The 22,909-nt window shown below is 35.3% G+C and overlaps 1 protein-coding gene across 14 annotated transcripts in view; it reads left to right on the forward strand.

Moving 5' to 3' along the window:
• The window catches only part of FER (FER tyrosine kinase), a 476,299-nt gene that overhangs the window by 362,459 nt on the left and 90,931 nt on the right, over nt 1-22,909 (forward strand). For all 14 annotated transcript variants that reach the window (XM_089909164.1, XM_089909159.1, XM_089909160.1 and 11 more), the window contains one exon: nt 13-136. In XM_089909164.1, the coding sequence (XP_089765290.1) occupies nt 13-136 (124 nt within the window). The remainder of the gene's footprint in view (nt 1-12; nt 137-22,909) is intronic.

Below are 22,909 nucleotides of genomic sequence, written 5' to 3' on the forward strand. Positions count from 1 at the left end.
CAATTCTTCTAGGAGGTGATTTCCTCTCCTTTCTGAGAAAGAAGAAGGATGAAATAAAACTCAAACAATTAGTGAAATTTTCATTAGATGCTGCTTCTGGTATGGCCTATCTTGAGAGTAAAAACTGTATACACAGGTAAGGAGAATATTTTTAAAACATTTTCCAGTTTTATTAATAGGGTATTAGAAAACTGATATACTTGCTATCATAAAGCAGTGAATTTCTTTCACAAAACATGTATTTTCTTGTTGGTTTTCATATTTTGTGTGAAAGCATTCTTTGACAGTTGCTTACTTAGTTTACAGAAACACTTGTTTTCTGTCTTCCTGGGGTAAGTATACCTCATTAGACAATGACTTACTAATTAAAATTTGTTTTATTATAATCATGAATAGCATAGTGATAAGATATACCACAAGTTAGTCATATAAGCAGCTACAAACTTATAGCCAAATAAGATTGTTTCATGTGTTACTTATTCTCCTTTTTCAAAGAAATTACTTATAAAGTTACAGAAAATCCTACTAGTAAAACAATTCATGACAGTGAATTTGGCCAAGGGTAAAAGATTTGAGCACACTAGTTATTACAAAGGAGCTTTTAGCAAACTTTCTCTAATTATATCAAGACCATCAACTTGGTTTTAATGCTTTATAGATTGTGGTTTTAGCTGCTTGTAGCTGAAAGTAATCTTTTTTTGCTAAGTGTGAATACAAATTAAGATCTCTTGCAGAATTCATGTCAGATCCTAAATATGGCTAAGTGTATGTAAGCAAAATAAAGTGGGGGATTTGGTGTAGTTTTTATTTGCTTGAAACAGCACATGATACTGTTTAACGTGGGGAGGGTTCATTGTCAGATTGAAGCATTGTGAACTTTAAGCTGGTTGGTTATTGAGGTATATTTTTCTCTCATGTGCTTCATTATGCAGCCTTTGACTTCATATTCTTGTGAGGTTGTACAACATAGAATTGCAGCAGAACAAAGTTATATGCACCTTAAATATGCATTTATTTGATCTCAATGAATATTTTTTACTTAATTCCCCCCAAAAAATTTTGCTTAGTGTTCAGTTTTATTCTGAAACTAAAATTATGGCTTATGTTTCAAATATAGTTCAACAGTCACATGTGTTTTAAAATACATTTCAATAGGGATACTATTTTTCTGGAAATTAAAACAACTAAAACTAAGCTATCATATTCCTGTTTTACTTTCTATGAATATAGACTGTATTTACTTTCAATGATTGTAGATCAAATCACATTGTAATATATATTTGTGAAGACTAAAACAATTGATTTTTGACAAGAATTGCATTATCACTAATTTCATTACTTCATGTTAAAAGTAACAATTAAGGATTTTGCCCTTTATTTAGAGAAAACCTATAATTTTGATTGCTCAGGTGTTAAAGCTACTTTGGGTATCACATTCTCTACTGCAGTTTTTATCGTTTCTCAGATTTTTTTTTTAACTCTTAGACTATTTATAGCTTTAAGTCGAAATAAATACACATTCTTGAAACTGTTTTAATGTCAGTTACCAGTAGCAGTCTTTAATTTCTGGTGTGTTGTAGTTGAGGGAACTGTTGTTTCAATTTCTTGCTGCCTTTAGTGATTGCTTTTCTTGCAAATGGATGATTGTATTTTTTTAAGTGCCTCTATCATGAGAATTGAAACCATTCTAAATTGCCGATGGCAGTTAGCTTTTAAAAATTTATCCCACTTACAGAATCACAACATTATCTGCTGTAATTTTATTTTCCCATTTTGGTTTTTAAGAATTTTCATGCATTTCCAAATTTTTGAAAGTCAACCTGCGCTTGACCACATATCCTAGAAGATTGTACATAGTCCTGTACTATTTGCCTGGGGGTAAGGTTTCTGACTGAACATCTTGAACAATGTTGGTGAGAGCAGGTTTGACAAATAGGTTTCAGTGCCGACTTTCAGTTATGGGTAGTGGCTGTCTGTGTTGTGCATTGAGAAGGATTCCAGGATCAGTGACAAAGAGTCCAGTGATTGATTAGTCACATCTGTCAGGGTGCTGACAGGCATTAACACAAAAACTCCGAATTTGTCATCTGTCACATAGAATATTTTCTTTTTGTCTTTATTTTCATAAATACATTTTTGATACGATTTTCCTTACTAGCTATATTATAACAACAATATAATATTTTTCTATAATCACTTCCACTGATACCTTCTAAACTATTTGCTATTCTTATTTCTCTTGTTAATCATGATTACTGGATGAATTTTATGATACCTCTAGCCAGTGATCTTTTGTTCCTCTTCAAACTTAACATAAATGTTCTTTTGGATGAATTCAATTTTTTTCTCTTCCTTTTTGGTACCTCACCAATACAGGACTCTATTGAGAAAGTAAATCATTCTTTGTGTTGAATTTTTTATGGAAGTGACTTGTGCTACAGAACTGTGTTCCTCTGTGTCATTCTGTGGAACTATTTCTGTGGTAGCAGTAGTAATTGCAGTGGAGTTTTAATTGATTTATATTTAATAGATATACTCAAGACATGTTATATGTTTTTTTCTCCTAAGAAATATCATATATATATTTATGTAGCATAAATATAACATAAATATATAAATACTATATATGTATATAGTATACACTGCAGTGAAAAGTATTTTTTCTCATTGGAAGAATTTCTAGTAAGGTATTTCAAAATTTAATTAAAGTTTCTAAAATGTGATTAAAAGTTCCCTTTCATTTTTCAAGTAATGAAGAAAGGCCCCCAAGCTCCATTCTTGACATCCCAAAATATATGTATGTCTATGAATTCTAGTCTTTGTCCTACAAATCAAAGCAAAAAAATTTAAATATGCTTTAAATTTTATATGAACTTATACATTTTATCCTGTTCACTGATTAGAGGTCACTGGAATTCAGAACTTGAAAATATTTCTAATTGCATATTCCCAGAATATCATCTTAACTTTTGGGGGACGCATTCTCTTTCTTTAGCTTTGTTGTATTGTTTTGATTACTATGAGAAGAGCAGAGCAATGTTTCATTATAGATAAACAAGTATGACAGCTATAAAATGGAAACAAATAATTGCATAAAGAAATGGCATGCTTTTTTGGAAAGCGTTCTTGTTGTAATTTCCATTTCACTTCCAGGAGTGTTCTCTTGATACACTAAGTTTCTAATTGAAACTATTTCTGCTTATAGTTTGAGAGTGTTGGATATTTTGTGTTTCAGTTTAGTTGTAATCAACCCTGTTTTCTTTATAATCTATAAGCCAATGTGAAATTTTCTTTCCTACTTGTACTTACTACAAATATTTGAAGTACACTGATAAACTTTGCAGGGGTGTGTTTACTTACAGTGCCGTGTTATTAGATTGCTAGTTGTCACTCTGGAAAAAATATTAAACCTGATGATTCTTGATGTTAAGTGGATTGAGGTTTGACATTATATTAGATTTAAATGGTAAGGGTGTTTATGGTTTTATTGCTGATGAGTTCTACAAGATTTATTTTTATTTGGGTTTATTTTTAAAAATTGGTTTTGTGCCATGTATTTTATTTGTCCATGGAAAGTAAAGGAAGGATAAACTCTTGATTGCCATGTATTTGAGTTAAAGATCATAATCTATTGGGAGTCTTGGAAGCATTTCTGCGTTTCATGATATTGTATGTCATTGTCAGTGCCAGAAAAGGTATCTAGGGAGAGATACTATAGAATATGATTTCTTTTTCTATTTTAACTCTTGTACTGATTCCTCTTCATTTTTGATTACTCTACCACAGTGATGTTTCTTTGTTATGGAGTAAGATTAATAACTCTACAAATGAAAATATATAAGACTGCAAATATTTTATTGTTTGCTAAATGTTTTGCTTATCCATTGAGAACAATGGTATTGCTGGCACTTCAAAAACATGAACATTAGCTTATTCTGTGCCAGGATGAGAGCAATATGAGAATCATGATCCCTGCCTTCAGATGGATGTAACAGAAAATAATAATAATGCAAAGAGATAATAAGTTTAGTGACAATATATACAAGATACCATGGGAGTAATATCAAGAGGGTCTAATATGACCTGTCAGTCTGGGAGCTATGGTGGGGAGTAATCAGGGAAAGTTTTGCAGATGATACTGTTTGAGTGAGACTTGAGTGTATCATTGAATAGAAGGAGAAAGAATTTTATAGCTGAAGCAAAGTTGAAAGCAAAGTTATATTTTTCATGAGAAAGCATGACAATCATGGAACTACAAAGAGTATAATACTATCAAAATGGGAATACCAAGGAACGTTGGGCTGAGCCAGATAAACAGGGTCTTTCTTTCCAAGGGCTGTGTCTACCCTTTAATTTGGCTAAACTTGGGAATATCTAGCCATACATTCAGATAATTTTAAGACAGTTAAAAGTCTGTGGTTTTTAACTGGAAAAGGAAAGTAATTTGAACAAAATTTACAGAATCTTGAAAAATGTATAATCTTGTGAAAAGGTATAGGTATGGGACCAATTTTATTTTCAAGTTTCATTGGAAAAACAATTTAAGAAAGCTAAGATTGCCCAGAAAGGAACAATATTACATTTCACTTACATATGTTCCAGAAGAAGATTATTTCATCCAGTGATTTCTGATAAGGTTTAAGCATGTGTACTTTTTAAGATAAATGTAAGATGTAACTTCTGTCTTATTTTTGTTGTTTGTGATTTCATATTTCATGAAACTAAAGATTTGGTATGATATTGATCATTTACATTTTTCCCTTGAAAATGGAAACTCTCTTGAGAGTTTATTTTTTAAATGAAACTGACTAGCATCTGAGTTCTTCCTAAACTTTGAATGTAGTGGAAAAGTATTCTTGTGCTTAATGTATCTGCATATTTTCTTCAGTGTTTTTGAACGCTTCATCTTTTCTGTGTCTTATGATCCTCCATATATTTAAAAAAGGGATCTTAAGATCAGTTTGCAGATTAAGTAATCGAGGCCGAGAAAGATTAAACGAAGGTCACCTAGAGAATTAGTGGCAGGGCCACTGTTAGGTCTTAGATGTGCTGACTTCATTATGACACATTCCCATTCCAGTGTTTTGTTCTGTCTCAATCAAGTAAGTATTCATGAGCCTAACAGCTGACATTTATTGATTACTTACTGAGTACCAGGCATTATGCTAATTAAGTGCTTTTGATTCAATATATGAGAACTTAAGCTTCAGGAGGGCAATAATTTTTACCTATATTGTTTACTTTTGGATTCTAAAAGCCTAAAACAGTGCCTGGCACTTAAAGGTGAATGAGTGAATCCTCAAGGCAACAGTGGGTACTATTGTTGGGCCTGTTGTAACGTGAGGAGACTTATGGTTAGGGAGGTTGAGTATCTTGCCCAAGATCATATTAAAGGAAAGTGGCAGATCCGGATGTGGATCCTGGCACTCTGGTTTGAGAGCCCCACTCTGAATCACTACACTGGACTCAGCTGCTTTCCATAAGAAATGCATCTTCTGACCAATTAGAAGATTCAGGTCAGGAGGCCAGCTGGTGTTTGGTGTGATGGCTCAGCTTATAATCAACATCTGGACTCTTTATGGTCATGAGTAAAAACAGAAGAGGATGCTGAAGCCTGTGAAATGTAATTTTAGAAAGACATACCAAGGTGTTTTCTGTTGTTTTTTAATGAACAGTTGCTGAAATGCAGCAGTATTTTGTTATTGCTTCTCCATTTAATTAGAGCTTGAAATTTTTTTTCATTTTTTGTACACTATTGTTTAGATACCCCCTTCTACTTTATCTGTTAATTAAAAACACAGGATTAGCATAGAAATGTGATAATCTCAAGTTAGTTGACTAAGCATTTATGACTGGTTTTCTTGTTCTAACATTTGATTATAATTTTGAATATATTAAGCTCCACTTTTAGCTTCTAAACCAATTTTGCTACAGTACAAAGAGGACTGTAATTTTAAAAGTCTCAAAAATATATGGTCCTCCTCTAGTTTAACCTTTGTTTTTTTCTAGAGCAGTTTGGTATTCACAGGAACACCTTTCTAAAAATTATTTATCCTGCTACGTTATTCAGTGTCAGAATTTCCTATCGCTAGTTTCATTCATTTTAATTAAAGGATTTTTTCCTAAAGTCACATGTATGTTTCCAGGAATGAAAAAGGAAGCCTTCTCTTATACTGGAATCAGTTAACACGTTGGGTTGAGTTAATGTACCAGAGTATCTAACTGCCTTCTTAGAAAACAAAAATGATGGATTTGGGGTAAAGGGCCAGAGGACGGATGAGTTTTGATTTATGGTTACTGGTAGGAAAGATGCAGCATATGTAGGATACTGTTCAGGAATTCAGCTCAGTCCAGTAAATGGAATGAAAGTCCTTGAGGGTGAAAAGAGAGGGGAAGAAGGGAATAGGAGTACATGAGCACTGTTTCATGGCTTAGTGAGGGCTAGCCTTGTCTTATGTTACATAGAAATGATAGAGGAAAATTAGCCTATACCTCATTCTCTATTATTTCTGACTTTTATTCACTTAATTACATTAAGTACATTTCTGGTTCAGAATGTCAAAAGTGATCTTTTACATTAAACAAACACAAATGGTTGGTTTACCATTTTCTCTTAGGGCCTATTTGATTACAAATAACAGAAATTGCTTAAGCTAATTTAAGCAATAGGAAATTTATTAGAAGGAAATAGAGTTATCTCACAGAACTCAAAAGACAGGAAGTTCAGCCAGCTCTGGGAGTCATTATAATTAGGAACCGGGAAGCAGGAACCAAAGCAGCATCTCTTTCTGTTTACCCTCTGTGTTCACTTGGTCTTTCATTATTTCTTCTTGCTATGTTGCTACTTCGTTTCCCTCTTGCTCTGAAGACTACATTCCTCTGCCCCGATGTGCAAAGATCCCTCAAGTGACATTTGAGTCACAACCTTCCAAGCCCCTCATCTGCAGATAATTAATTACTCTTTGAGGTCTCATTTCAAATTCTTGGCAGAAAGAATTGATTGGCCCAGTTTATATTAGGTGTCTACCCCTGTTTTAATCAATAACATGGCTAGACAAGGGAAAAGTAAGCAGGATGACTGTTAATAGATTTACAGGAGCCGGTTACTGTGTGTGAGGGGATAATTCTCAGAGGATGGGACACATACTGAGCAGTCTCCCTAAAAGATGGCTCCCACGCATTCATTGAATGATTCCTATTGGGCAAGCACATTCATTATCTTATTTAGTCTTCATATTTCTTCTTCATATTATCTCTATTTCACACTAGAAAAAAATTGAGCCATCAAAATAAGTAACTTGTCCAATGTCATACAGCTGGTGAATGGATGACCCAAGTCTAGATCAAGTGAATGACAAAGGCTGTGAAACTAAGCAAAACACTTAAACTATGTGTTAGATACACTTTTCAGTTTCTTCCCTTTTGTGACTATAAGCAGCCATGTGGACATCTCTTGTATGAAGCAAATCTTAAAACCATTTAATAAATGCTGATTTAGAGAAAGCCTCGTTGTAGAGATAAGAGAGTGCTTTACAAGTCTTAACTCCATATTTTCCTGGGATGATTCATCCCCACCCAGTTCCTTGGTGAAGGGCTGGTGGGTTTACTCTTTCCTGCAGGTGGTCGTGCAGTCTCCTTGAATCCTAGCTCACACCACATCCATACGACAGACAGGAGATTAAGCCCAGAACCGTGGAGTTGGGTTCATGATTACCCCAGGCATTTGGGTAAACATGGGTTGAATTCAGGTTCTAAAGTAAAACCTAATTTATGCTAGAGTAGCTAGCTTTTCCTAATTAGTCTTGGTCAAATAGAAATTCTGGCTTCTGAGGAATCCATTAGAACACAGATGACATAGAAATAAGCTTAACCTTTTCGCTTGCTTTTTTTGTTTTTTATGTTTGTTTCCTACTCTCTGGCCTCTGAGGCAGGATCAGAGCAATCAACATATGGGACTAGAGAACTCAAGCCTGAGCCATTTACTGGGCATTGACTCACCTCACTAATATTGAGAATTACTGGGGGTTTTGTCCAATTATTATCTTTAAATATGTTTTTTATTTGATGAAATTCAAAAGCACGATGAGAAGGCCTTTTCATTCCCAGGTTTCCCTTTTCAGGTGTCTCTGTGCCAGTCAGACTGTCTGCCTGTGCGCTGCCAGCTCTAACAGCCTGGAAGCCTAGCGTTTGCAGAGCCGTATAACAGCTTCAGCATAGTAGTTAAGCCCACAGATTTGACACTGGAATGCTCTGTGTTTGAATCCTGGCCCTATAGCACATCAGCTGTGTGACTTTGGACCCCTTCCCCGCCCCTACCTCAGCATTCACTGTAACCTTTATCCTGCTTCATTTTTCATCAGTCCTTATCATGACCTGACATTTATTTTATTTATATCTACATATGCAACTATGTGTATATAAATATATGTATAACAGTGGTACATGTAGACATAGAAACCATAAAAAAGTACTGGTTTACTTTTTATTGTCTGCCTCAACTAGAATGTAAGCTCCATGAGGATACTGGCTTGATCTTGTTCATTCCTTGATACAGAGAACAGTTGCCAGTATCTAGTTTGGGTACTCAGTAAAAGTTTGTTGAATGGATGAATGAATGAAGTTACCTACTATACTTTCATCTCTTCCAATATAAATTGAAGATAATAATACTCTTTCTGACACACTGATTTGGGTTAGACACTGCAAGGCTACTTGAATAGGAAAGGGATATCTTCAAGCTCTCCAATAAGAAATATCCCTACAGCATTTCAAGAGGCTCACAATTTAGCAGGAAGAGACGACTCATGTCCATACCACTGTAAGATTAGATTCAGTTGTCTACTTAGCCAAGGATGCAGAAACTTTTCAGAAAAAGATGGCCATGTAAAGCAAAAGCAAATGCAGGATATCTCAGTTCACTTGACCATGGTCCCCAGAGTTTCTAATGATGACACTATCTACATAGGATAGGGCCTTGTTGAATCTGAGACACTCATTTTCTTACTAATGGCTGTAATGTGGAGCTTATGACACTATTCACAGAGTACTTATACATCTGTGTGATTTTGTTTAATGTGATATTTTAAACATTGGGCTCTATTGGTTCTTGTTGCTGCCAACAAGTCCACATCCTCACCCTGAAGAAAAAACAAAATTAAAGCCTAGGAATCTCCAGGTGGTTCATCTCTATCTCCAGCCCATTTCACCACAATTTGCTACGTTACTCTCATTACCCTTTTAGCTATGTGTTTCCAACCCTGAGTATGTTTGGGCCAGACACTCTTCTAGATACTATGACTACAGCAGTATAGGGGAGGATAATAATTTTCCCTCTGCCCTTCTAGGTTCTTGGCTGAGACTCCTGTAATGAAAGACAGATCAACAGGAGAAAAACAGAAGTTTAATAAGAAGTACACCTCCTGTATACATGGGAGATACCCAGGAAAACTGAGTAACTCCCTGAAATGGCCCAAGCCACCACCTTAAATACCACCTCCAGTTAAAGACAAAAGAAAGATGTTGGGGAAGAGGGGAGGCCAGTTATAGGAAGTTACCAGGAAAAGCACAGTAAACAAGGGTAAGGTTGTTATGCAGATTTAAGTTGGTGTTTTCTCCATTGATGAGTTTTTAGAGATTTAGTCATCCCTCTCTTCCTGGTAGAGAGGGAGACACCCTTACAAATGGAAATTTCCCTTAAAAAGGGTAACTACTCAGTTTTCAGAGCTTCTCCTGTGTCTGCTCAAATAATCAGCTCAAAATAATCCTTAAGCCTAAAAGGCGTATTTTGGGGCTGCAAATTCTGCTCCCCCTTCAGTGGGGAATAAACAAAACTCTGCCCTTACGGAGCTTACGAAAGAGAGGGGAAGCAGATAATAAATGCACTTAAAAAAGAATAAGCAAGTAAATATAAAATATTCCACATGGTGAGAAATGTTATAGAGAGTCACAAAATAGGAGTAAAGGGAATGGGAAGGTAGGGGCAGGCACTGTTTTATATAAGGTGTAAGAGAAGACCCAGAAGAGAGAAAGGAGTGAGCCCTGTGAATATCAGTGAGAAAAACTTTAGCAACTTTGTAGCAAGTACAAAAAGCCCTGAGATAGGCACCTGCCAGGTATGTCCAAGAAGCCCAACAAGGGAGACAGAAAATGAGGTTAAACGGTTATGCAGTGGCCAGATCAGGAAGATCTTGTAAGTCATGGAAAGGGCTTTGCTTTTAGTCTTCATGAGATGGGGGCCATTGAGGACTGACTTTATCTGTCCCAGGTTTTTTAAGGATTAGTTGGAATTCTTTTTTAAAAATAGACTCTAAGGGGCAAGTGCAGAAACAAGAAGACCAGTTAGAGAGCTATTGCAGTAATCAAAGTGAGAGACCATGGGAGCTGGACCAGGAGCGTAGTGGTGGAGAGCATGAGAAGTGGTTGGTTCTGGGTGAATGTTGAAGGTAGAGCCATCAGGATTTGCTGCGATATTAGACATATGTAAGTGAAAGAAAGAGTGAAAGATAACTTCATATTTGCACAGATATCAAACAATGATCTTCCAGTATTACTTTCCTCATAAAGTCAGGTGACTGTAAGACACTCTCCAATGTTCTGTTTTCTGTAATTCTAGTAATTCAAACATGACTGCTTCAAACTATAATGAGCCAAATAAAAGCAGAACACGTAGTTTTCTTTTTAATGGGAGCCTACAAAATGCTGAGAACTGTGCTAGTGACAGAGTCAAGAGTAGACAGAGCGCCACTCCTTCTGGCATTCTCACTTTCCCACATTAATCTTACATTTCTTGTAATGGAAGAAAATAAAAGAAAGTAACCTCAAGATCTCATCTGCAATTTTTTGCATTTAATTGGACATATGTTTTCCAAATAAGATACAGATCTTTAAGAATGGTACCTTGCAAATAGTATCCTAGCTCACAGACCCATTGATTTAAAGAAATAAGTAAAATTAAATGTATACATAATTTATAGAGGGTTATATTTTCCCCTGGGTCTCTGGTTTTATGACTTGTGTATGAAAATAATTATTATTTACCTAACCTAATAACTCGGTAATGTTGCTAGTTTATTTAAGTCTGATTAAGTCTGGTTCAAGTCTGATTCTTGGAGGTTTAATATCATCTCTAGAACTAAAGTGACACAAGAGAGAAGATGTCATTCACTTGCTATTTTGTTTACTAAACAAAGGCCATTTCCTTCTAATGTAAGGTTATGTACTGTAAAATTAAATGGCCTCTATTATAATGAATATCAAAGTTTTATAAAATAGCTTAGAGACTTACTGTTTGTGGTCTGGTACACTTATTTATACTTCTTATGAATAGACATTTTTATTATTATAGAAAAGAAACACGTCCCTATTTTGTGTTCTCAAATTGACCTTTTAATACTGAACATTTTTTATTGCACAGTCTGATTTGCTTTTTTGTGGGAAAGGAAATAGTGTAAATTTTCTGTGAACATTTTTCACTGGGTACTTTTCAAAAGGTAGGAGTGTGATAAATATCTGATATATGAATAAGTGGATAAATTAATGAATAAATGAAATAGGTCTTATCTGCTGTCCAAAGTACTAATCGAATGCCATTAGATGACTAAGAACTTTCTGGAAAAATAATCCTAAACTGTTTCACCCCTAAATGTTATTCTTCCATTTTTATTTTTCACTGATTCATTTCTTTATATTGCATAAATGTAGAAGTAATTATGTGTGATGCAAACTAGTATGTGTTACACAAACAGACCAAAATTCTTTTTCTGTTGTGAGTCAGAATGAAGGTTTTAGGATGCTCAGAGTATTTTTTTGATTGTGTGAATGTGATCACCCCAAAGTTTTCGTGAGACAATGTCAGTGCTCTTCTCCAGATATTGTCATCCTCCAAGAGTCACAGAAGGTGAATACTATCCTGTTTCAATCCCTTTTTCATCTAACAGTAGCTATTTTTTATATTGACCCTGTCCTATTGCAGACAATGATCAGGGCTTAAGAAAACAGCAGTAGTTTATAACATGCCAGAAAGTATTAATATTTAACATGTAGTTTGAAATAATTGGGCAGCAAACATCAGATGTATTATTATGTATTAGAGAGCTCAATAGGCACGTATTTCACTTAGCTTCTTTCTCCCTTACGTGCCCTCTGTCCATTCATTGTGTAAGTAATGAGAGAATATGAATGGTATGGCTAGAATAGTGCAGAGGTACTTAGTTCCTTGCCTTTTAAGACAGTATATAATGAGTAACTTTAATTCTCAGTGAATGGTATTTCTCCCTTCACTCTTAAAATTCCCATTATACTTTTTTAAAATTAGGCATCTATTTACTTACATAAATTAACGAAGAAAAAACTTAAAATAATTACGTCTGCTATTTGAGATACTTTAAAACTCAAGGTAGGACATAACCATATGGCATGATATACAAATAATCTATAAACCTCTTTGGAATCAAATGAAAACATAAATGGTGTGTAATTTAAGAATTCACTCTTTTTTATCACATTGTGCCATATAAATATTAAGACTATTTTTTTAAATATATATTAGTAAAGGAAAGAAAATTATAATTTTCATATCAAATTTATAGTTAAATGCATATCCTAGTAGAAACAATTATTGAGATTTCTATATTTTTGCTTTCTGATATCATATAAGCTTGCCTGGTAAAATTCCTCAATTTATTCATAATTTCTAAAGCCTCATAATTTCTAAATCAATGCAAAACCATGTATTGAATGCCTTCTTTGTAAAAGGCCCTGTTTAGTCATGCTCTCTACTCTCAAGGAAAATGAGAGAAGTGAAAGATATTTGATAATTTGTTAAAGAGTACATTGGGGGAAGGGAGTGGACAAGAAACAAGAATAGAATTTCCAAGGGCCTTTTATAGTAGGGATTTAAAAAATAGCATACAGCGGTCTAAATTGCAAGAGCCACCCAACAAATACTGGGGTAATTTATTGAATTTCTTTTACGTGACTGGCTGTATTAAAAATAAGCTTAATCCCCAAGGGATTTGTAAATTGATCTTATAGCATATTTAGCAGAACTTAAACATTTTACTTTTCCCTTCTAATTTTATTAAAGAATACTTTATCCACTTACTTTGTAAGCATCTGGGTATTGAAAAGCAGTCAAAGGGCAAGTGTTCCATAATGTTAGTTCAATTGAAGTCATCACATATTTACTTAAGTACTTTCTATGTGTCAAGCACATGGTTGGTGTTTGGAATAATAAATTGAGCAAATCAGATGGGGTCTCTGTCCTTGAGGAGCTTAAAGTCTAGCGAATGAGCCATACATTAACAGATATTCATACAAAGAATGCATTTTAAAGTGGGATATGGCCCCATCCTGAGGCTGTGGAAGGCATCTCTGAAGAAATGACATTTGAATGGAAAGTTAAGTAACTAAGGGAAGATGGAAGAGGAGAGAGGAAACAATCAACTGGGAGAGAGTGGCTTGGAGGTGGGAAGGAGAGCGGCCTTTCAAGGCAATGAAAGGTAATCAGACTATGACTAGGTTAAATAGCGACTTGAGATGTGACCAGAGAGGTAGCAGGGGCCAGACCCTGTGAGGTGTAGGCCAGGTGCAGGAGGGTGGTCCTGACCCTGAGAGCAATGGACACCATTGTAGGGATTTTGTTAGTTGTTTTTTAAATTTTTATTGGAGTATAGTCGATTTACAATTTTGTGTTAATTTCTGCTGTACAGCAGTGTGAATCAGTTATACATATATCCACTCTTCTTTAGATTCTTTTCCCCTATAGGTCATTACAGAGTATTGAGAAGAGTTCCCTGTGCTATACAGTAGGTCCTTATTAGTTATCTATTTGTAGGAGAGATCACATTCATGTTCCATGCAGATTACTCTGGCTGCAGTGTGGAGACCAGACTAGAGGGAAGAGTGGGTGCAGGGAAGGGAAGCTTTCAAGGAAGTCAGTATCAAGACATCTTCCATGTTTCTGGCATGTGCAGCTGGATGATAGGTCTCTAGACTCAGGAAATACTGGAAGACGAGCACGGTTTTTTGGTTTGTTCGGTTTTGGGGGTTTTCTTGTGGGGGGAGGAGATTGGGGGTGAAATGATGAGTTTATTTTGAGGCATGTTGAATCTGAAGTGCCTGTAAGATATTTGTGAAGACATTGAAAAGGCAGGTGAGTATTTAGAAGTAGAACTGAAGAGAAAGGTCTGACGTGGAGATAAACAATGTGGAAATGATGAAAGCAAAGTGAATGAATAAATGGATGAGTGAATCAGTGAAACTTTGAATTAATCGTGAATCAGTGAAAGAAATATTTGAGGGTAAGAAAAGAACATGGAAAAATATATGTGATTTTTAAAAACCATTCATTCATTCATTTAAAAACTATCAGTTCATTTTGCCCCTAGCTTTTTTAAATGAGGAGGCAATTTCAATATTACTTTTAACTTTTGATGGTAGTACCCAATGTTTGTCATTTCTAGTACTGTTAATCTAGTTTGACAGTAAAATGGCTCTAGAATAACGTTTGTTTATTTAACTTATTTGCTTACTTAAGGATTCACTGATAGCTAAGTGTTTCCTTTAAGATCTTAAATTATTTCATCCTTGATAACTTATAGTGCCACAAATAACAATGACAACTGGAAAATGAAGGAGAAAAATAATTTTCACTCTATTCAGAAATGTCCCTAATTCTGTACAAATAAACTATCAGTCAAATTTATAAAAACACCGTTCATAGAAAGAACGCTGTTTCCTTTGGAAGGTTTTCTTCTCTGGGAAGAAAACCAGGAGAGTAATGGGTTTTGCTTCTGGGGAGCCTTGCTATCTGGCCAATAGAACTCACTGTAACATGTGAAACAATGTAACAATGAAATACGTGGACACAGAGTACAGCTTTGTGTTATTCTCAAATGACTGGGATTTAACAGTGACAGAACCGAAAGTGCCTCTTGTTTTTTTCACATCTCAAGGCATGAATATCGGTTTACCTAAAATAAAGACATTTCCCTAGTTTTTCTATGATTTAAAAAAAAAAATTAAAAGAGAAAATTATCTTGAAAAAAGTGTATTATATCTTGATTTTCTCCCTTCCTCTGTTAAGAGAGTGTTAACAATACCTACTTTACAATCAGTGGCTATAAGGTTAAATTAAAATAAGAGATAAGAAAGCCTTTGAGAAAACTAAATGGCAATTCAAATGATACATAGTGTTAAATGACTGTCTAGTTACAGAGGAAGAGGGTGTTGTTCACCAAGGCATATTAGAACTAGATGAAAGAAAACAAAGATGGATGAAAAAATATATGGGTTAAATTTGTCAGTAAAAAAGGTTTGAATGAGGTAAAAGCAGCTGGCGATCATTCTTCTGTATTTACAGTATGGTCTCTATGTAGCTACAGTAAAGGACGAAGATGTCAACCATGGTGGTCTGAAGTAAAATTTACAATTGGCAGCCAGTGCTAGCCATCTCCGTGGGCCTTCCCTGGGCTACTGCTCCAAACCGGCTACTGAAAGAGGTCACTGCCCAGAGCTATTTGACTGTATATACCTTTTCTCTTATTTTCCTCTTTCCATTTTCAAGGCTTTATTTATTTAGAAGAAAAACACTACAACATTGAAAAAGTTTTACCTGATGTATTTATGTCTGTTCCTTTCTTTATAAAAGACAGGAATTAGCCTTTTCCCCATCATCTTTATTAACGTCCTATTTTTGAGCTGAATTGAAACCATTTTATGAAATATTTTAATATTGCTTAAAAAGGAACATTTAATGCAGAAGGGCCACTGCAGTTTTCAGCAGTGCATGTTCTTCCTATTCATCATGTGGCCGTTTGTCTGTACCCTGTTGGGAAGAGCAGACAGGCAGTTTTCTGATCTGACGTATCAGATATATTGCCTCTCCATAGCATGAAACATTCATATTTTCATAGATATCTGTTGCCATTTGATTCATCTTCCTTTCTTTCCTGAACCATTTGCCTGTCCAGCTGTCTTTCCCAATGCAAGAAAACATGGTCATGGTCTAGAATCCCCTAGGTTTTGAGAAGAGATAAGAATAGATTTCTGTCACTGCTGAATCTAAAACCAGCCTGGTGGCACTGGAATGCAACGCTCATCTTCCACAATCGCTGTTAACAGTTGCAGAGTTAATAATGTGAGGGGGCTTGTTACATCATTGCTGGACTGAAGAGTGGTTTACTCTTGCCTGCCTGAGCTTGATCTGCTCTAGCATCTTCTGCCTGTGCACCTATGACTTGGACATATCAGGAGTCCTCAATTAAACAGGAGGAAAGGATACAAAAAAGGTGTGAATTTTATATATCTTTTTCTCATTTTCTTTAAGAAACAAGGGAAACTGAATATTTCAGGAAGCTTTTTATATTACAGGATGAGAAGGTCAGAGAACCACCACTTTCAAATAGTATCTGTTGAAGGAAATCTCTTTTCACCTATTGGGCATCAGAAATTTACTTAAATTTTTTATTTGAAGCTCTTCTCTTTGAATTACTCAGTTCTTCTGAAGTTGTTTAAATATTGTTGCTTTAAACATACACAGGTGCACAGCAGAAGCTGTGAATCTCTTGAAGGGTGAAACTGTATTTCCTTCATGTTAAGGCCTTATTCCCATAGGTAGCACAGTGCCTGGCACGTAGGACAACTGAGTAATGTGTGTATTAAAGAATCAAATGTAGATTATTAGTTAGGGAATCTTAAAAATTTTGCAGCACAAAATATACCCAGTTTTTAAAAATACTATTTGATAATGGTACTTGGTATAAAAAAGTCAATTCCCCTTATTTTGCTCCAAAGGGCATAATATACTCAAAATGTTATCTAATGCTAAGTTATTTAATATGCAAGAGAAAAGCCATGGGAAATAAATAACAGGTGAAGCAAGACATCAACATAGAAAAATATATAATCAGAGGCATAAGAATGGCATTTCTAAGATAGTATTGCCCTTACACTTTCTCAGTGCATGTGGTAATGATGGTTCCTACTGAAGGAGATTCTTAGACATGGAAGTCTTTGTGCACACAGTCAGCCATTTATAGGCAGTGATGGGTGCTCATTTCCCTGCCCACTGTGTTAATGTTCATCCCTTGGAGGTACAAGGACTTGTCATATGATTGATTCCATAAGCCGTGTCTCTTGTAACTTACCATTAATGCAGATGGTGAGCATGGCACACCCAGGACTAAGTTCAATATCACTAATTTCTTTTAAGGTTCCTAATAGCTCAGTTATTAATTTTTTCCTTTGTCACTTTTGAACTGTACAACACTACATATGTTTGAATAGACAGAAGTAACCTTTATTAAAGTGATATTCTGTGAATGGTACTACCTCCCTCATTTTTCATATGCTAATATCAAGACCTCATTGCATATAAAGATATCTGTAATATTGCGCACAGGACTTTTTTTTTTTAAATCTTTATTGGAGTATAATTGCTTTACAATGGTGTGTTCGTTTCTGCTTTATAACAAAGTGAATCAGTTATACATATACATATGTTCCAATATCTCTTCCCTCTTGCGTCTCCCTCCCTCCCACCCTCCCTATCCCACCCCTCTAGGTGGTCACAAAGCACCGAGCTGATCTCCCTGTGCTGTGCGGCTGCTTCCCACTAGCTATCTACCTTACGTTTGGTAGTGTATATATGTCCATGCCACTCTCTCACTTTGTCCCAGCTTACCCTTCCCCCTCCCCATATCCTCAAATCCATGCTCTAGTAGGTCTGTGTCTTTACTCCCTTCTTGCCCCTAGGTTCTTCATGACCATATTTTAAAATTTTTTTTTAGATTCCATATATATGTGTTAGCATACAGTAATTGTTTTTCTCTTTCTGACTTAACTTCACTTTGTATGACAGTCTCTAGGTCCATCCATATCACTACAAATAACTCAATTTCGTTTCTTTTTATGGCTGAGTAATATTCCATTGTATATATGTGCCACATCTTCTTTATCCATTCATCTGTCAATGGACCCTTAGGTTGCTTCCATGACCTGGCTATTGTAAATAGTGCTGCAATGAACATTGCGGTACATGACTCTTTTTGAATTATGGTTTTCTCAGGGTATATGCCCAATAGTGGGATTGCTGGGTCATATGGTAGTTCTATTTTCAGTTTTTTAAAGAACCTCCATACTGTTATCCATAGTGGCTGTATCAATTTACATTCCCACCAGCAGTACAAGAGGGTTCCCTTTTCTACACACCCTCTCCAGCATTTATTGTTTGTAGATTTTTTGATCATGGCCATTCTGACCGGTGGCACACAGGATTTTAACTTGAAATTTTTGAGAATAATAAAAGGATTAGATGAACATATATGAATCCTTGCTCTAGAAATTTTTCTTTAGGGCCAGATAGTCAATATTTTAGGCTTTCCAGGTCACCTGCATCACAGCTATCACACTCTGCCATTGTAGGACAAAAGCAGCTATAGAAAATATGTAAACTAAATGGCATGACTGTGTTTCAGTAAAGCTTTGACCTGTGGGTCAATCATTTAAAAAGGGTTACATCCCTCTTCTAAGCCTTTCTATCTCTTTTTTCCTTTGAGACCAGGTTCAAATCCTCCTCCCCCCACCAGCTTCTTCACCTCTTCCTCCCTGTTGTCTGATCTGGGTGTTATTACCTTCCAAAATGAATGTCTTGTTTCTCCAACTACATTGTTAGCTATTTGATTGTTTCCTTCCTTCCTTCTTTACTCCTTCCCTCGTTCCTCCTTCTACCTCCTCGGTTCTTAGTAGATGAGCCAATAGATATTTGTTCCTAAAAATGAGTTAACTCTTAACTATCATTATGAAGATATTATGAAGTAATTATTTTATTTTAATGTCTCAGGCCCTAACATAGTAGCCATTCAATGCTTGTTGTTGCTAGAAGATCTTAATTTTTTTCCTAACAGTATTAATAAAACTTTAGAACAGTGGTCCCCAGCCTTTTTGGCACCAGGGACCATTTCGTGGAAGACAGTTTTTCCACGGATGGGGGGATGGTTCAGGCAGTAATGCGAGCGATGGGGAGCGATGGGGAGCGGCAGATGAAGCTTTGCTAGCTAGCCCATCACTCACCTCCAGCTGTGCAGCCCGGTTCCTAGCAGGCCGTGGACCAGAACCGGTCCATGGACCAGGGGTGGGGACCCCTGCTTTAGAACACGTAAGACTAGGAAGACCAATTAGGCAAAAATACGACAAAGGCCTGAACTGTAGTAGACATAGAAAAAAGATGAAAAATTAAAGACAATTTATGCTTATTGATAGGAGTCATTTATCTCAGACCCAAATTAAATACAGATGTTTTCCGAGTAATACTATCATACATATTAACCAGCCTTGGCAGTTGTAAGTGGAAAAAGGCTTACGCAGGCATAGCAAAGTAAGTGGCACGTTAACAAAGTATCTCTACGTCTAGGAGTTTTGTAAGATTCACTTATAATAATGGTTTTCTTATATTCAGGTTATTCACCCTAAGATTATGAAAACACTCCAGGTTATTTTTAGACATCTCTATAAGTACAGCTTATTAGTACTCTACCAGACAGATTTTATAGGAGTTTTTGCCACGAAAGACTCCTCTTCTTTTGGAAGGATTATTATTTTCAGCTCCCACTGACTTTTCATGGTTTGTGGTACTTTTATTCTTACAGTTTGTAGTTAGATGCTTTTTCTTTATAATTCAAAATTGTAAGACTCTACCATACAAAAATATGACTATAAGTTCTTCCCTTTTTTCCTACTCCTCCTCTTTCCTTTCTTAAGCCATGTTGGTTTACTCTGTGCAATTGTTAGTTCTGTTAGGGAATTCTAAAATAAGAAACTCCCTTCCAAGTGTTTTTTTCCCCTTGGAAAAGAACGTATAAGACATACATATGCAACCAGACTGTAACATGGAAAATGATGAGCTGCAAAAGAAGTCAGATAAAGTAGTTTGAATTGAGGAAACATGACTTCCATCAGCTCAGATGAGTGAGCAAGAGAGAATGTGTTAGAACCCTGTGTAAGTTACAGATCTCAGACTAATGGTACTGGTGTCCTGAAGAGGTCACCACACTTCCAAAAATACTTAAACTGCACTAGAGAGATGGAAACCTGTGAAATATGATTTTTACCAGTTTTCTTTGCTGATAGATATTGACAAACAATGTAATACTGCTGACTGTAGATATCAGTTATAATGGAATTATTTTAGCTTTAGCCTTGGTAAAAGCTTTGACTGCTTTGTAGATTTTCTCTTTTCCCTTTGCAAAGAGAATGTCAGATGATCCAAAACAAAATAACAGTGTCAACAAATTGCTTTATTTCTGCTTGCAAGTATAATTTGACAATGTGTTTGTTATGTAAAATGTTAAGAAATTAATCACTCTTCCAGTTTTATAGCATACCCGTTGAATTAAATCAATCTGCACCAAGTTATTTGTTTAAAATGTTGCAGTTTTGCCTTATTCTGAGAAACAAATGGATATTCACATTCTACTTGTGCTGATGTCCTTGATTGTAGGCTGCCACCGTATTTCAAGATAATTATTACTGATGCATCCTGTCTTCATACACATAAAACATTTGCATTGCATTTTGCCTTTGGGATGTCACTCTTTGTAAGTAGACAAACACATAGTTTGAGTGAAGACAAATGGCATTTTAAGCATAATGTTATTTTCCAGTTCTTCTTGTATGAATGAAAATTATTCAGCAGTTCAGAGGAAGGACTTAAGTGAAGTAAATAAAGAAAAAGTATATCCATATGTGATCAGGCTTTTTAAAAATGTCAGAACATAAGATGAATAGAATTTCAAGGTTTATGATAAAAGATTTAGCTACCTTCTGTCAATATACGTCAGAACTCTTGGATGAGAACCTGTTGTGAGACAATTTGTCCAGGCTTTTTGGTTTCCATTTTATCTACCATCTGGGATTTTACTTTTATTTTAAGGGACTTTGTTGACAATACTGATTCTTTCTCAGGTGTAGTATGTTAACTCCATTATGCTCATAATGTTACAAATACAGAAAAGTTTTCTTCCCTCCAGGGTAACATCCTAGAATAGTAAAGGTAATCCATTAAGCATTGAGCTTGTTTTTCTATACATGGATGAGATCACTGTATGAAATGCTATGGGTCAGAAGTATCATTGACTACAACATAATGATTCCCATGTGCTTTTAATGTATACAGTTCTACAAGGTCATGTCAAACAAGGAAATATCAAGCTCTTATAAATCATATGGGCATAGTTATATACTCAGGTAGGGATAAATGTACATTTATCATTTTGTGAATTTAAAATATCAGTGCTGGGAAACCATGTGTAAGATGAGGTCCCTGGGAGTAGGGTTTTCAGATGCCTACATTTTTGTAACAATTAGCTATATATTATACTGATATGCACCCTCAGTAGTGAAAATTGATGGTAGCTCTGCCTCCCAGTCACTTAGCAAAGGGACTTTGCATCAAATTGGAGTCACCAAATGTTTATTGACTAAGTGATAATGTGCTAATGTAAATAAAAGTTATTTATAAATGGTGAACTATACAAATAGGTAACATTATTATTTTTATTGTACAGAATCGGACCTAGAAGCTATTGTGTTGAAATAAAAAGAGAGAAAGTATTACGTACTACTTGTGGAGTATATATTCCCAAGTATACCTGACATAGTTCTTAAACCCATGAAAAACATCTTTCAAATATTTTCTCCTAATTTTCTTCACTTAATAACATTGTATTCACATTTACTTTTTAAATTAAAAGCTGTGTAACCATTTTGTGGTGTATGTAAAGACTGAAGTTTTAATACTTCGATCAATGACTGCTAGGCAAAAGAAGGTTAATTTACATTTTCACCATTGCTTCTTTTAGCTAAAGAACATTTTAATCTTTCAGTCATCTCAGAACATCTCAGTCAGTATCTCTATAAGCCCATAAGTTACTCTTGTGGGCTTATGTTAGCAGTGATATTGGCCAGAAACCTTTCAAAGGAACAGAAAACTAGGTGCTTGGCAGTTTCCTTTATCCTTGTTATAATAACCAACTTGAAAGCTTTGAGAAACAAAATGCAGGGGGAAATTATTAGCAGTATTCTTCCATTCAGTGGCTTGTACAAAAGACCAATAATTCATACGGAGTATGAACACCTTGAGCACTGGTGAAATGGAAGACATTTTTCATTAGATGCCTGTATAAATTCCTAAAAATCACTGTGTGGATTCCCTTCCCTTCCTCTGTGTTCAGAAAGGCATCAGTTTTCCTTAGAAACATAACACCTGTCATCTGTAGGATTTTGCTCTGTCCTTTCTTACAAACGTTTTTGTTGGTGGTTTTCTTTACCACCTTCATTGATGGACAGCAGCCTTCAACTGAGATCTCAAAACTGTGACTGAGCCAATTACTTAACCTCTTGTGGGAGAAAAGCATTTAATAGGGAGAAAATATAAGATTAGAATGTGAGTTGTCCTTTTAAGACAAGTTGACTACTACTCAGTAGGGAAAGTCTTAAATCAAATATTTTTTTTTCTTTCAGTAAACTTTACTGTTCTCAAGATCCTAATACCTCAGGAGATAAATATTTAGAATTATTGCCTGTACTTTCCTCATATATATGTTAGAACCCTCTATACAAAACAGTGGATTCAAATGATTTGTGAACCATTGTTTGGATAAATATATAACCATAAAGTAAGAAGCACTGTGAAAGTAGTGATTTAAACATCTTATAAATGCATACAAAAGATTTTATGTAAATAAGTTTACTAAGTTTTTCTTAGAGGTGAATTATATTCAAAGACTGTAAAAACATCTGCAGTTCAGCTTATTGTCTCCTCCTACTACAGTCAGATTTTTTAAATAACATAACAGCCCCCCCGCAACTCATATAACACAGTCTGTAAAAGTGGGATAATAGCAGTACTTAT

This window comes from Delphinapterus leucas, chromosome 3, assembly GCF_059928025.1.
Source record: "Delphinapterus leucas isolate spDelLeu-1000000601 "Yukka" chromosome 3, BTC_Dleu_Yukka2, whole genome shotgun sequence".
Taxonomy (NCBI): Eukaryota; Metazoa; Chordata; class Mammalia; order Artiodactyla; family Monodontidae; genus Delphinapterus; species Delphinapterus leucas.